The sequence below is a fragment of the Pongo pygmaeus genome, chromosome 13, assembly GCF_028885625.2.
Source record: "Pongo pygmaeus isolate AG05252 chromosome 13, NHGRI_mPonPyg2-v2.0_pri, whole genome shotgun sequence".
NCBI classification, from domain to species: domain Eukaryota; kingdom Metazoa; phylum Chordata; class Mammalia; order Primates; family Hominidae; genus Pongo; species Pongo pygmaeus.
Window position 1 is genome coordinate 113,821,734 of NC_072386.2, and position 15,120 is coordinate 113,836,853.

At 37.1% G+C, this 15,120-nt stretch overlaps 1 protein-coding gene across 7 annotated transcripts in view; it reads right to left on the reverse strand.

Moving 5' to 3' along the window:
* Positions 1-15,120, reverse strand: part of STRBP (spermatid perinuclear RNA binding protein) — a 159,020-nt gene that overhangs the window by 51,906 nt on the left and 91,994 nt on the right. For all 7 annotated transcript variants that reach the window (XR_010123368.1, XR_008504701.2, XR_010123367.1 and 4 more), the window contains 2 exons: positions 12,505-12,670; positions 8,415-8,559 (listed from right to left, as the gene is read on the reverse strand). Coding sequence is in view for 4 of the 7 variants with exons in the window: in XM_063649923.1 (XP_063505993.1) it covers positions 8,415-8,559; positions 12,505-12,670 (311 nt within the window). In the remaining 3 variants the exon portion in view is untranslated. The remainder of the gene's footprint in view (positions 1-8,414; positions 8,560-12,504; positions 12,671-15,120) is intronic.

The window sequence follows — 15,120 nt, forward strand, 5'->3', positions numbered from 1 at the left end:
CAGAAGAAATTTTGATCTCTAACCATTTTTAAGGAAAACTGGAAATCAATTATGTCTCATATCAATGAAATATACTGAGAATATACTGAGGATGACAGTTTTTTACACTAGATAAACTCATTCAACAAGATAACCATTAACAGAAACTTCACCCCATGATTGAGAACTCAAGTATCAGTTTGGAATTCCCTATTCTAAACCAAAATTATTAAAATTACAAATATAAAATACAGTGAACTATATTTCAAGTTTTATATGCCTTTCAAAAATAAAAAGCAACAAAGAACACTATTTAATTACGGCTACTCAGCTTGCCTTAATAATTTAAAGTTGGATTAAATGGCCCAAAGCAGCAAATACCCATATTTGAGAAGATGTCACATGATACTAAAGTCAAGTTTAGACAGCCAAATTTATCTCCTCTAAGCTACTGAAAAGTGGGCTTTTAAACTTTTGGGATTGGTACATTCCATAAATGCACACAATATGCAAATGCTTCTTGAGTAATAATTCTTTGTTTAATACAATTAAGTCAGATTTACCATTCTCTTTAAGAATTCTCTTAAATATAAGATAGCCCACTAACACTTCTTCCCAGCATTATCATGATAGTAACAGATCAGATAGAGGTAGTCCATTTGTGTGGGCCAACTAATACAATGTATATATATTTCTAAATGGGAGACAATAACAACGATACTTTTTGATTTCTTCAGTTATCAGAGGATCCTATTACAACAATCAATGTTTATTCTGTGGTTTTTTTTCTTTTTTTTTTGGAGACAAGTTCATCTTCTGTCACCCAGGCTGGAGTGCACTGGCACGATCTCAGCTCACTGCAACCTCCTCCTCCCAGGCTCAAGCGATCCTCCCACCTCACCCTCCTGAGTAGCTGTGACTACAGGCATGTGCCACCATGCCCAGCTAATTTTTTTGTAGATATGGGATCTCACTATGTTACCCAGGCTGGTCTCGAACTCCTGGACTCAAGCAATGTGCCTGCCTTGGCCTCCCAAAATGCTGCAACTACAGATGTGAGCCACCACACCCAGCCAATGTTTATTCTAACTGATGAAATGTCATTAAAAAAGGCATAATGCCAATAGAAAACAAATTTATTAAAGGAAGAACTGTGGTTCTCTTTACTGGCCGTGACACTGTAAAGGCTGAAGTGCTACACACTTATTTTCTGACCAGGTGAGCTCTACACCAGTTATTTGCATTGTTTCCCATTAACCACTGCTAAAAAAATCAGAATACAATGTTTCATTACTCCCTTTTACTCATAAAATGGGAAACCTCAAAAAGGATTATTACTCTGATTTATAAATATAAACAAATGTACCATGGCTATTCATTTCATAGGTGATATAGCTCAATTTTGTCTTTATAGTGATACAAAATATACAAGTAGCTCACTTTAATGTCTCTATGTCAGAATGCTTAACTGTGGTCAATACAAGCATCTGTGTAAAGCTCACATATCAAATAAAACAAACTACTGTAAATGAATGTTTACATTCTCTTAAAAGTTAGACATAACAAAGGTTGACTGACTGCTAAGTAATGTAATCCCAATAAATAGTATGGAACTTATTTTTTAAGACGTCAATTTTTAAATGAATACTATGACAAGCTAAATTTTATTCCATCATCTTACCAAGTAGGAATGTCAGGAAGAGGGAGACAATGGAAGAAGGAAGTAAGGCAGAGGATAGGAAAAGGCAACACAAGCCAAAATTCTTCTTGTACTTTCTAATACTTTCATCCAGGGATCAGAGCTTGTAATTAGCATCTTACTCTGATTGTAACACAGATATTTTTAATGGGAGACAATGGCAAAAATATTTTGATAAATTATTTCATCCCAAAGTCAGACTGTAACCACAAACTCTTATTTTAGAAAACTGAGACACTGGCTTGCTACAGACAGTCAACATTTGAAGACAACAGATTCTATGAAAAAGAGATGAAAGGGACAGGCACTGAACAGAAGACTTGCACCAGGTTCCCTTTTCCATCATCATTAGAATGACCATGTTTCTTCATGCTCTGATAGTCAGAAAATCAAAAGATCCAAAATGGCTTCAATATTCAGGAGGTAGAAAACAGTAGAGGAGATATAATAATTCATCTCATTTTATCTTTTTCAAAGTTCTTAATATTAAAACAATATAAATTCATATGGTAGTACAGTGCTATTTATAAGCATAGATTGCCTGTTTCCTTTATATAATAAATAATATACAGTTTTATGTATGTTTTCATTCCTTTGAAAAAACTTCATTTAATGTGGCAATCACAAAGCTGCTGCTGGGAAAACACTGCTACCCCTGGTAGCAGAATCTCAAGTTTAATATTTCTGAACTTTAATGTAGGCGTTTAAATTTTGAGGAGGATCAAAACTTCCCTGATAACACATCTTGGAGTTCTTAATTAGAAACAATAGAACTGTGAGCCATTTCACTATCTCCTAGAATGACCAGTGAAACAGATAAGAAACAGCATGGGAGGCAGAAGTTGGAAAGTGACAAAAATGCCAAAAGCAAAGAAATATAGCGTTTTTTTGTTTGTTTGTTTTTGGGGTTTTTTTTTGTTGTTGTTGTTGTTTTGAGACAGAATCTCACTCTGTCGCCCAGATGGAGTGCAGTGGCATGATCTCGGCCCACTGCAACCTCCGCCTCCCGGGCTCAAGCAATTCCCATGTCTTGGCCTCCCGAATAGCTGGGACTACAGGTGCATGCCACCATGCCCTGCTAATTTTTGTTATTTTTAGTAGAGATGGGGTTTCACCATGTTGGCCAGACTGATCTCGAATTCCTGACCTCAGGTGATCTGCCCACCTCAGCCTCCCAAAGTGCTGCAATTACAGGTGTGAGCCACCGCACCCGGCCAGAAATACAGCTTTTAAGAAAATCTATTACTCAGTAACCTAGCATCATGGCATGAAGGTACATACAACATTCTGGCAACAGAAGCACTAGAAAGTCTACTATGCCTAACCATGTTCATTTGGTTAGAGGTTAAATCAGCGACCAGAATCACACCATACTACAGGAAATATTGGTCAGTTTCTCTCAATGCCTTACATGCAAGCCAGCTATCTGTCCCCGTTAACAAAACACTAGCCTGGAGATGGGGCCGGCAAAAGAACAAAACATGATTGCATTAAACAGGAGTTATATGTCTGGAACCTAGGCTCTTCAAAGTTAAAATAATTGAGCTCAGTATCATGAGGGGCTCCTTGACAATCAGGATGAAACTGAGCTACTAAGTCTATGCTGACAGAATTTTCTAATTAGCCTAAGAATATCCTGGCAGCCCCTTCTCTCTCAATTCCTTGAAGCTTTCTGGAGAGAAGACATGCCCCAAACCACTGTCCATGCAAAACACAGGCACATAATAATATAAACAGGTAAATGTAGCAATAAGGTAGAACAGAGAAAGCACTGTTCTCCTAATTTATGTGACTAATGTCACTCGGTATGACTTTTCTTCAGTGGCAGTCTACCACTGGAAAGACAGTGCCTAAAAGTTTGCCCTAGATTGACCGGGCACAGTGGCTCACACCTGTAGTCCCAGCACTTTGGGAGGCCGAGGCAGGCAGATCACAAGGTCAAGGGATCGAGATCATCCTGGCCAACATGGTGAAACCCCGTCTCTACTGAAAACATAAAAATTAGCTGGGTGTGGTGGCCGGTGCCTGTAGTCCCAGCTATTCAGGAGGCTGAGGCAGGAGAATCGCTTGAACCCGGGAGGCGGACATTGCAGTCAGCCGAGATCGCACCACTGCACTCCAGCCTGGAGACAGAGCAAGACTCCATCTCAAAAAAAAAAAAAAAAAAAAAAAATGTTTGCCCTGGATAACGTAGATCCAGAAACTAGGGAAGGCAGGAAAATAAAGCCCATCATTATCACAGCTGTGATGGCTGTACTGTAAAACCTACTGCCTTGACCCTAGCAAGACACATGCTAGTGAATTTCTGCCAAGAAGGGCGAGTTCACACTGGCACCAATATGAAGGGACTCTGAGGCAACTTCTCTAACAGTCCCTGAAAATCCACCCCAGTACTGAGGAGAGAGGTGTGTCTTAGTCTAAGCCACAAGTGTCTCTGTAGTTTCCTTATCCACCTAGTTTCAAACTGCATTATAAATAAGCAGATAATTTATCACCCCCTTCAATAGCAAATATATTTCTAATTTAAAATCACAAGCACCAAAAGAAATTGAGACTCTGTGTGAAGCTCAGAATGACCAGATCAGCCTAACCACTCATGCAGTAATCCTAGACAATAATGGGAAGTGGCCTGCATACTAGACGCAGAGTCAGGAGAGCTGGGTAAAATGTGAGATTTTCCTCATTTATAAAATGGCAATTAGCTACCCCATAGGGCCATGTGAGGGCTTTTAAAATAAATCATATATGAGGAAGTGCTTATCACATGGTAGGTTATAAAAATATCTTAACAGAGATTAATCTTCAATATATATTACTTGAGTTATGAGATGCCCATTAATACTTCTTACACACTGGAGAGTCCTATTTAATCAGACAATATGCTATGTTAATTCACTTAACAGATTTATAGGGCTTTTTAAAAAATCATCTACTATATATTAGGTACCCTTACAGGTGCTAAGGATAAAGGACAGGCAAAAAGACACCTGAATTATAAGCTATACAATATACCAGGTTTTTATTATTAGCACTGCATAAATCAGTATACTGATTCTAATACTACACATCACTGGGTGTTTAAGAGTTTAAATGTGCTTGGGTTGACTTCTTTTGACCTACCATGTGCACATTATTTTCACTGTTAAGGCAGTTTGAGTAGGTGCGTTCAATAAGTTGACTACTACTATTTACTGTGCAACTACTTTGTGCCAGTTATTGTACAAGTCACATTACATAAATTCTCTCACTTGAAACAACTTTCTAAGGTATTTATAATCCACAATTTAAAATGAGGAAACCTACCCAAGGTCACACAGCAATAGCTGTGTTAATGGAGTTAAGAGTCAAATAAGGCCAGGGGCACTGGCTCACACCTAGCAGTTCGGGAGGCCGAGGCGGTCAAATTGCCTGAGCTCAGGAGTTCAAGGCCAGCCTGGGCAACATGGCAAAACCTCGCCTCTACTAAAATACAAAAAATCAGCCGGGCATGGTGGCATGCACCTATAGTCCCAGCTACTCAGCGGGCTGAGGCACAAGAATTGCTTGAACCCGGGAGGCAGAGGTTGCAGTGAGCTGAGATCATGCCACTGCACTCAGCCTGGGAAACAAAGCAAGACTGTCTCCAACAACAACAACAAAAAAACAAGCCAAACGAAAGACTGCTGCACACCAAGATCTGTGCTTCTATGCCTTCATTAGCAGGAAACGTAGAAATGGGGATATGGTTATTCTACAGGGCCTTCAAGTAAAGGGTTAGAATACAGAAAGAAGACGGACAACATAGGAGGAAACTTACCTATGAAAACAGTAAACAATACCAAAGAGATTCACTCTGTATTATGGCAATTTAAAATGTAAATCGTGATCTGAAAGGAGTAGGTAGTTAGATCCATTGCACAATCCTGAGGAAATAAGTTTCACACCCCAGTCCTCTGGTTCTGTCTGCTCTCAACCACTCTTTTTTTTTTTTTTCTTTTTTAGATTTTACCCAAATACGTGGCAAGTTAAGACAGAGAAAAGAAAGATGTGAGGTGTGTATATATTGTGAACAGTTTGTTTGGCTGGGGGTAGGTGAAGGAAAGTTGAGATACTACAGGAAAATGTCTCCAAGAAAAAAGTTACAATGGATTTTTTTTTAACTTTGAGAAAAAAAAAAGCATAAATTAGGAGAAAAAAGGATAACTTTCAGCCCCACAAATTCCTGGGACCTGAATGAATCTTGTGCTTTTATCCCATGCAGCTGAAAAGAACTGCATCAAGGGGATGAGGAGCTGTCTAGTGTGAGAAAACAGAATGGTATAGCCCAGGTCTGAAGTGCGTAATTATAGACCAGATCCTCCAAGTTGCCCAGGAATATGCAAACCAGCAGCAAAGATCAAAAATTGTCTTTGACAAAGCCCAGGTTAGAAAAAACGAGCAAATTATAAAAGATATCAAGTGAGTCAACAGGGCTGGGATGTTAAGGACAACAGCAAAGCAAATATTTCTGCCATTCAAAAAAAAAAAGGAAGTAAGATGTGTAAAACATTAGATCAAAGCTGATTCCTTCACCTTACCTGATCCCATATAACAGCTGATAAGATTCAGCTCATAGAGGTCTTTGGATCCTTCAGTAACTCAAACACCTTGAACAGAGACTATGACTCTCTTACTTTATTACAAAATCTATTCTATAATAGTTTCTAGCAAGAGTACAATCTACTAAGAATGTTTTCAGCTTCTCTAAACAGAAGTTAAAGTTATAAAGGCAACAGACTAAGTTTAAAGGTATCACTGAAAGCTTTGACAAAATCTCATATAAGTACACAAAACCAAGGAATAAAGATGACTGATGTTCCCTTAATACTTTCAAAAAAGAAATGAAAGGGATGCTGACAGATACAAGCAAACATGTAATTAACCTAGCCTTTGGCAACTTCAGTCTTTTTCTCATCTCTCTATACTCAAATAATTTTTAATAATACCTATAATTACAACACTACTTAGAAATGGTTGGTTTTATACTAGAGGGTCAAGTAGAACACATCTTACCAGAATTAACATTTATCTTGACACTTCAGAAATCATTTTATAGTTCTACAGTTAATGGTGAACTGTAAAGCTGTTAAAAAAATTAAGCCATTTAAGATTGGTTCTTCAGAGGTGCTATAGATACTACACACAGCAAAAAAATTTTAATGCATAGGCATAAGCTCAATTATAGATTGGATGCCCTTTGATTTTAAAATATGACTCATAAATGTGTCTGGTTTATATCTCTTGAGTTATGATATAGATGATTTTAGTTATCCCAAAAAGCATTTTTTTAAAAAGAGTCTATCACTTTTACTTTAAGTGATTCTATGAGTCATGTCTCTCAAAAATTAAAATTCCAACTTTACTGGTACCTTTTTCTCTACCCTCATCACCAAGTTGAAATAAACTAAGAAACTGACCAATATTTATTGCGGCAGTATTTCAGGTAAGGGAGTAAGCAATGGGACTTGTTGAAAGTCTGGTGATGAAAAATAGCAATAGGGAGTCCCCACTGGCCCAGATAGGCTGCAATGCCTCTAAATTGTCATGACAGAGTAGCCAGTTGGTCAAAGGTTTGACACAGGAGAAATACCACCTGGCAAGTTTCTAGGGAATGAGAGGCAGAAACAAGCTAACTTGACAGGACAAAAACATCAGAAAGAGAAGCCCACCACAATTCCATCATGAACTTCTCAAAACTAACAATAACTGAATAGATTTCTCTACTTTTATGAGGATGACACTGCCAGACAGCAATTCTTCTTAACTTCAGCAGAAAGTTAGTTTAAAGCATGATTCTCACATAACTCATATTCAAAATGTTAACAGGGTCACAAACCTCCAAAAAAAAAAAATTTACTAAACATTATCCATTAAAAAAATTCTATCCCCCAATTTACATCCCTTACACTATAAAACAAATCCAGACACAGACATGTACAAATCTTATGAGACTATATAGCTATTAGAAGTCAAGAGCAATATGATGCAAGTAATTTTTTTTTTTTTTTTGGCAGAGTCTTGCTCTGTCACCCAGGCTGGAGTGCAGTGTTGTGATCTCAGCTCACTGCAACCTCCGCTTCCTGGGTTCAAGCAATTCTCGTGTCTCAGCCTCCCGAGTAGCTGGGATTACAGGCGCCCACCACCACGCCTGGCTAATTTTTTTGTATTTTCAGTAAAGACAGGGTTTTGCCAAGTTGGCCAGGTTGGTCTCGAACTCCTGGCCTCAAGCAATCCACCCACCTCGGCCTCCCAAAGTGCCGGGATTACAGGCATGAGCGACCATGCCCAACCAGGATGCAAGTAATTTTGGAACAATGAGTAAATTTGAAAACAATTCTGTTTTGGACCACATTTAATCCTGAAATCTGACCATTAAGCCAAAATACATAGAATAAGTTGGCTGATACCAATAACTTAATGCAATACTAGACAAAGTAAAACAGAACAGTGAATGGTATAAAAATTAAAGCAGAGTTAAAACCAACAAGACAAGCACAGGTTTTTGAAATAACATTTTATACTTTGAATTCATACATTTTTGCAAAATATACTGATTATGTAGAAACAAAGCCATTTAAAATACTATTAAATAGAGTGGCATAAAACAAATGAAGGCTGTTATTTCCTAAATCCATAAAACATTGTTAACATAGCTTTTATATGAAGAAAACAAACAACAACAACAAATATATACATATATATATATATACATGTGTACCTCCATCCTTCTTCTCCAATTCGTCCCTAATTAGAGGTGAGGTAAGTATCACCTTCAAAGTTAGCGTGGGCTCTTTCGTATTCCGAATTATAATAGATGCCTCATTTACACATTGTTCCACTTGATATTTCTCTTCTGTGAGTTTCTGAAAGTCACCAAGATTTCAAAATCACCCAGTTAATTAGACTGAAACCTCAAAAGAAAAACAAAGAATGCTTGTACTAAGTTCTCAAATGTTACTGACTATTAATATTACTGTGCTCAAAGGGCAAAGAAAGCCTGTAACTAGTTCTTTTTTTTTTTTTTTTGAATGAGACATGTTATCCCTTTATTTTGCCAGAAGTTCTGATTTCTCTCTTTGTTCAGTCCTGCACAGCTGATGTGAATAATAGTGTCTAGACTGAAGGACACATGAACGATTCTGTTAAATTACTTTTGAAGTCTGTTTCAGAACACAGACCTAACTATTGATGTCTGTTTGCATATATGTTGCCATTATTTTTTGCAGTTGCTCCTCCCAAGCCTAGGAACCCTAACAGCTCCCCACTGTTGCTAGCTCTAAAGTACTGCAAGTAGAAGGAGACTGTAACTAGTTCTTTACTGGGGATAACATTTTTCTCTCCTCCCAACTTACAAGAAAACCCTCTTTCTCCATTCTTTAAAAAGCAACCACAATGTCAACCATCCATACAATTATGAAACAATATTTAAAACCATTCTAATATTTGAAAGTAAAATGCCAATAGCATCAGAATGTGATAAATGGTAAATTATTGTTCTTAAAATTATTACAGAGAACTATTATAAAATAAGAAATAGCTGGGACTGCTCTCCAAAACAATAGCTCTTTTTGTAGAGCGGCCTGAACAGGAACTCCTACTTGGCAAAAACTAATGAATATAAGATTATGGAGCTTTTTAAAGAGCACCAAATAAGCATGAATGAAAAAGTATCTCTGCACAGTCACTGACCAGGAGGAAACAATGAGTATAAACAAGTAACTTCTTCCCTTCTCTGACAACAGGTCTCAGAGATCTTCCAATGGGACCTACCACTATGGGACAAGTCATCTGACATCTACAGAAAACCTACATTGCTTCTTTTAACACACAAATATAAACAAACATACAATTTAGGTAGGGGCCTCCCACAAAATAATCACCTGATCAGAATTATATATTAAGTTATGCTTAATATATTATTATACATTAAATATATGATTTAATAAGTTACACAGGGCTTTTTTTCTTAGTGGTGAAATTTAGTGTCTATTACCTGACATACAGTAGCCAGGCTGAATGGGGACACTACCAAGTCCCTGCTCATCAGTGTGTATTAAAAGAATTCAAAGTCACTTACGTAAAAATAGCATTTTACCATTAAACGATCCCAAAAAAGTAGGAAAGGGAAAACTCATTATTCTACTTTTGAATAGAGGAAGCCAAGGAAGGGAAAGGCCGTATGTAGATAAAAGAACCAGAATATAAAGAAACTGCAAAAAACAGCTCACATTCATTTTGTCACTAAAAGAGCATTAAAGATGTCTATCAAAGAATAAATTGAACTTCATTTTTCAATTATGCATGTCGATCACCATAAGACACACCCAAAATAATAAACATAATATGCATTTTGTGCTACAGTAATTTTAAGTGATTTCTGGTTTTCGTCATCCTCCTCCTCCTTTGCTCAAAGAAGTTCTAAAAGCATCCTAGGAAAGAATATGAAGAGAAAAGGTAAGGTATAACCTCAGCTAACTAACGTACTTAGATAACTGAAAGTTTTGCTATGTTAAGTGCTCGGGAAAAAGATTTTTGGTCCATAAGGAAATAATATCGTATCAGAGACTGGTTTTCCACACAAACACCATGAAAACTGGGCAGGGCAGGAGAGGCAGAGGGTGCTCGGGGAAAAAAGTTTAATTGTAAAAGTCACACTTAAAATAATTTCATGAATATTATTAGTAACAATACACGTGAACATATGTGTATATATGTGGGCATGTGTGTACATGTATATATTTTAATCTGAGATTAGTGTACAATCATCATCCCCATTTTACAAGAAAATGTATCTTTACCCAAACATAGATTTATTGTTGGAGAAATCTATTGGCTATGTTAAATTGAAAGATACTTCTCCTAATTTCCACCATTAGTCTTAAGAGTTCACACCTCTTTTACCTTCTGCCAGATAGCATTTCGAAGACCTAAAGGTATTTATATCTTTTTTAGTTTCTTTAGCCTAAAAAGCTTCAGTCTCCTAAAATTTGAGATGGTTTGTATACCCTGTACACCCTCCAGGGTAACCCCCTTGAATATCTGCTAACTAGACAAGAACATTTTTAAACTGCGATGCTCATAAATAAAGACCCTCACTCAAGAGAGAAACAATGTGGAGTTCACAAAGTTGTGATCTGCACAGAGAAAGCTCTAACAATGCCAACTAAAGCTTGGCCCAATCTTCCGTATCTTCAAAACAGGAGAGATGTGATAGATTTTCTAAATAAAAACTCCGGTTTACTATTGCACTGGTTCTCAACCCCTTTTCAATGCTGCAACATCTGAGGATGAGGAATATGATCATTCTAATAAGAAACAAGACTCATGAAAGGAACAGAAAGGGGGTGAGGTGGGTGAAAAAGCCACTAGTATGTCTGATTCTGATAATTCTAGATGTAAGAGTAACGATGTTTACTATACTAACAGCAGAAATACAGATTAAATGTTAAAACAACATAAAAAATTGAGATGGGAACTTTATTAATATTCTAATAAACTACCAGTTAGCCAGAAAGCCCATTAATGAGCTTTCCACTTTGTAAAGCTTTATTCCATGTTTAATACATAAAGGTATGTTCCACTCTCCTTCCTCCAAATGATCACAAAAGGATTTTTTTAAAAGGGAGGGAAAGGTAAATAGATTCAACCCTATGAAAGACCAGAAAACATTTCTCCATCAAAATTGAAAGTGGAAAAGCCAAGTACGTTTTGTCACTTTAAAAACCATATATTAAGACAAAATGATAACATAGTGTCCCCAAAATTAATACAGGATAATGTGCCAATCAGTAAAATAAATTTGAGTGTCAAGAATGGTACTAAAAAATCAGAGATGGTTTTGAGGGTCAGCTGGTGAATATGAAAGAAAATGATCTAGTAATAAAGCTAATAAAAACAAACTTAGAATTCATACATCTTGAAAAAAAGACCCCTTTTAAAAGATATACTAACAAAAGAAACTAAATTTTAAAAAGTGAGTGGCGGAGGGGAGCATTCAACAATTCACAAGTTTGGACCTATGGACCAACATCTATTTCTGTGACATTGATATGAAGACAAACTAATATAAAATTATCAAAAGCTGTAATTTAATTGGACCACAGACAATATGCATCTGAAACTGAGGATGATCACAAACTCCCAATCAGTGATGCAATGAGTCCTTGGGGTAGGCTGGCAGGGCAGGTCCTAGAATGACCAGAACCCCAGAATGGTTACCTTCATCCCTGAGGAGCCTTCAGCCTTCAGCAGCATCCTCCAGGGAACATGCCAACATCATATTTTTCTAAATGCATCCCAGTGTAAAAAAGGTTTGGAGACAAGAAATGAACAGTGATTTCCCATTAACAGAACAAAGAGGTGGCAAATTAACTGAGTCTTCAGTTTTAAAAATTACTATCTATGAGAAAGTCTCTCATTGATAAGAAAGTCTCTTAGTCTCTAGAAAGTATCTAGTCTAGGCTGTTTTCAATCTTCCAATTATTTTCTGCATTATACCAACCCTTCCAAGAACTTTATAATGGTGAGACCTAGTCTGGAAAAAATGAAGATTCTCAGCAAGATACAACGGAAAAGTTTAAGATGGTACCTTAATGGCCATCTTAATTTGGTAAATATATCCTGAGTACAAATCACCAGAAGTTTGCTTTAACTGTGATGAATTAGTCATTGACCCAGAGTAGCAGTACTCATTTTGTCTGTGTCTATCCTATTAGCTATTAGCAATTCTGGTTAATAATTTTTTCAAAGTCACTACCTATTTCACCTTTTTACAAGTTTGCCTAGAGGTGCAGTTAAACTGTACTCACCTGAATCTGAATAGGAAGATTATCTTTGACTGTATTTAACAGGGTCTCTGTGGGTTTGTCTTTGCACATTAAAACCAGCTCCAAGTCCATATCATCTTTAATCAGCAAGCCTTTTGCAACCAGGCCAATCCTCATTACACCACACAATGTCCGACCACCTTGATCCCTAAAAATAAAAGTCTGCATGATTACTTTCACAACCTATTTCCCAAACTATAACTTAATCATCACTTGGCTTCCTGAATACCCTTATGAACTGATAAGGGAGTATGTAAATCCAGACACCCAAGTATCCACAAAATTAAGTCTCAGATTTGAGGCTTATAAAGTATCTATCTTCCCTCAAGGAGTCAATGGGGAACGTATTTCATACTATAGATCTTGTAATTCTTTACTACATTTATACTGCTTAAGAAAACTCAAAAATACTGTATTCTCTTAAATATTTTTTCAAATTGTTCTTTTTACATTTCCTTCTGGCCAGGTGCAGTGGCTCATGCCTGTAATCCCAACACTTTGGGAGGTCAAGGCAGGAGGATCATTTGAGCCCAGTAGTTCAAGACCAACCTGGGCAACACAGTAACACCCTGTCGCCACAAAAAATGTAAAACAATTAGCCAGGTGTAGTGGCATGCACCTGTAGTGCCAGCTATTCAAGAAGCAATAGAGAGAGGATTGTTTGAGCCCAGGAGTTGAGGCTGCACTGAACCATGTTTGCACCACTGCACTACAGAGTGGGTGACAGAATGAGACCTTGTCTCAAAAAATAAAAATAAACTTCCTTCTGTTTTAGTAGTAATTAGGCAATTTGTGAGGAACATGAATACCACTGTATATTGAGAAACAACATCAGCACAGAAATCTAAAAGACCTGGATTCTACTCATAGTGCCTGCTGACTCAGTATCCACAACAGTAAAATGACTATTGGCTAGATGAGCTAAAGTTCCTCCCAACTATATCATTCTAAACTGCCTCCCTTTCTATATCAGCTTACGGAGAAAGCAGAAAAATGTGACAAAAGTATAGAGCTAAGGAAGGAAAGATAAACTGCCAGCATATGCATTCCAAATCCAGGAGCAGCTAAAAGAGCAAACACTCAAAGAACATCAAGTCATAAATGGTGCATAAGAAAAGTGCTCATCTATCCTTGATTTTATTGGTTCATTTCCCTTAATCACAAATGAAAATATTAACTAAGCTTAACCGTCTTTCAACAAATAAGCAAGTGTTTGAGTATGGCAAACATATTACAGAAGTTACAGTCTCTCCTGCTCCTGAGGCTTACTCTGTAGTTAAGCAACAAAAGCAGTAACAGTTTAAGTGCCCTATTTAAAAGGGGAAGAGAAAGTAACATCTGAGCACAAACAGGTGTCACATATTCTCATTTAAATCTCACCACAAGCCTCCATTTGGAAGACAAGAAATGTGAGCCTCAGAAAAGTTAATTGTTCAAGTTCACCAAGAAAGTAAAATGGCAAAGCCTAAATTCAAACCTCAGTTGTTTTGACCACAACATTCAGGTCCCTTACATTATATGATTGCTTCCCAAGTTCAGAAAAGGGAGAGGTCAAAATTAGAGATGTCAAGCAAGGCAAACTGAAAGTCTGACTTCAGCAGAATCTTGATCTACCTAGATGGGAAACAGTCATTCTAGCTATAAGCAAAGAATCAGCAGAGTTGGGCAAGAATCAGCAGAGTTGAGAATAAAATGGAAAGGGAGAAGGGAGAGAAACAAATTGTGGCAGTGGAAACTAGAAAGGAAGTTATAAATAATCCAGCCATGGGTTCAGTGCCTGGCACACTTATAGAGATTCAATAAACATTAAATCAATGAAAAACGATAAAGGTGGTATAAATATAGAAATAAAAAGCATTTTAAAGCAGGTGACCAAGTATAGGCAATTGTCTGATATTAACAATAGAGAGTCAGTCATCTTTGATTTCTTCTTCCTCTGTATCCTTGTCCTCTCATTCTTCCAAGTCTAATATTGTGATGGTTTATAAATTATCCCTCTATAATCATCATCAAACTTGCAAACCAGTTTCTTCAGGCTTTTATTACCTCTCACGTAGACCACCTCAATAATCTTCTCCTTACTGGTCTTTCTGACCTCTGTCATCTCCAAAGTACTGTATACAGCAACCAGAATAATCTTCCAAAGGCACTGATTGGATAATACTCTACCTACTAATTTACTGGTGTCCCACTGAACACTTGGACACTTACCATATTGGAAAGCAATTTAGAAAATGGCATCGCTTCCTGGTTCAAATCCTGGCTCTGCTACTTACTGTGTGACACTGGACAAATTTCAAATAACTTGACTTCTTTTGAGCCTGCTTCCTCATTTGTAAAACAGGAATAATACCTTTCTCACAGAATGGTAGTGAGAATATATGTAACAAACTTTGGCCAGAGCCCAACAGATATTAACAGCTCAATAAACAACAGTTATTATTCCTTAAACAGTTCTATACTTTCTCATACCTAGATCGGTGCTGAGATTTATTTTTTTCTTTCACTTTCACCACCTGCCAAAACCCTACCCCCATCCATCCTCTGAGCCTATTTCAAGTGCTACCTCCTTCATGGAGCTTTTGCAGATTTCCAGAA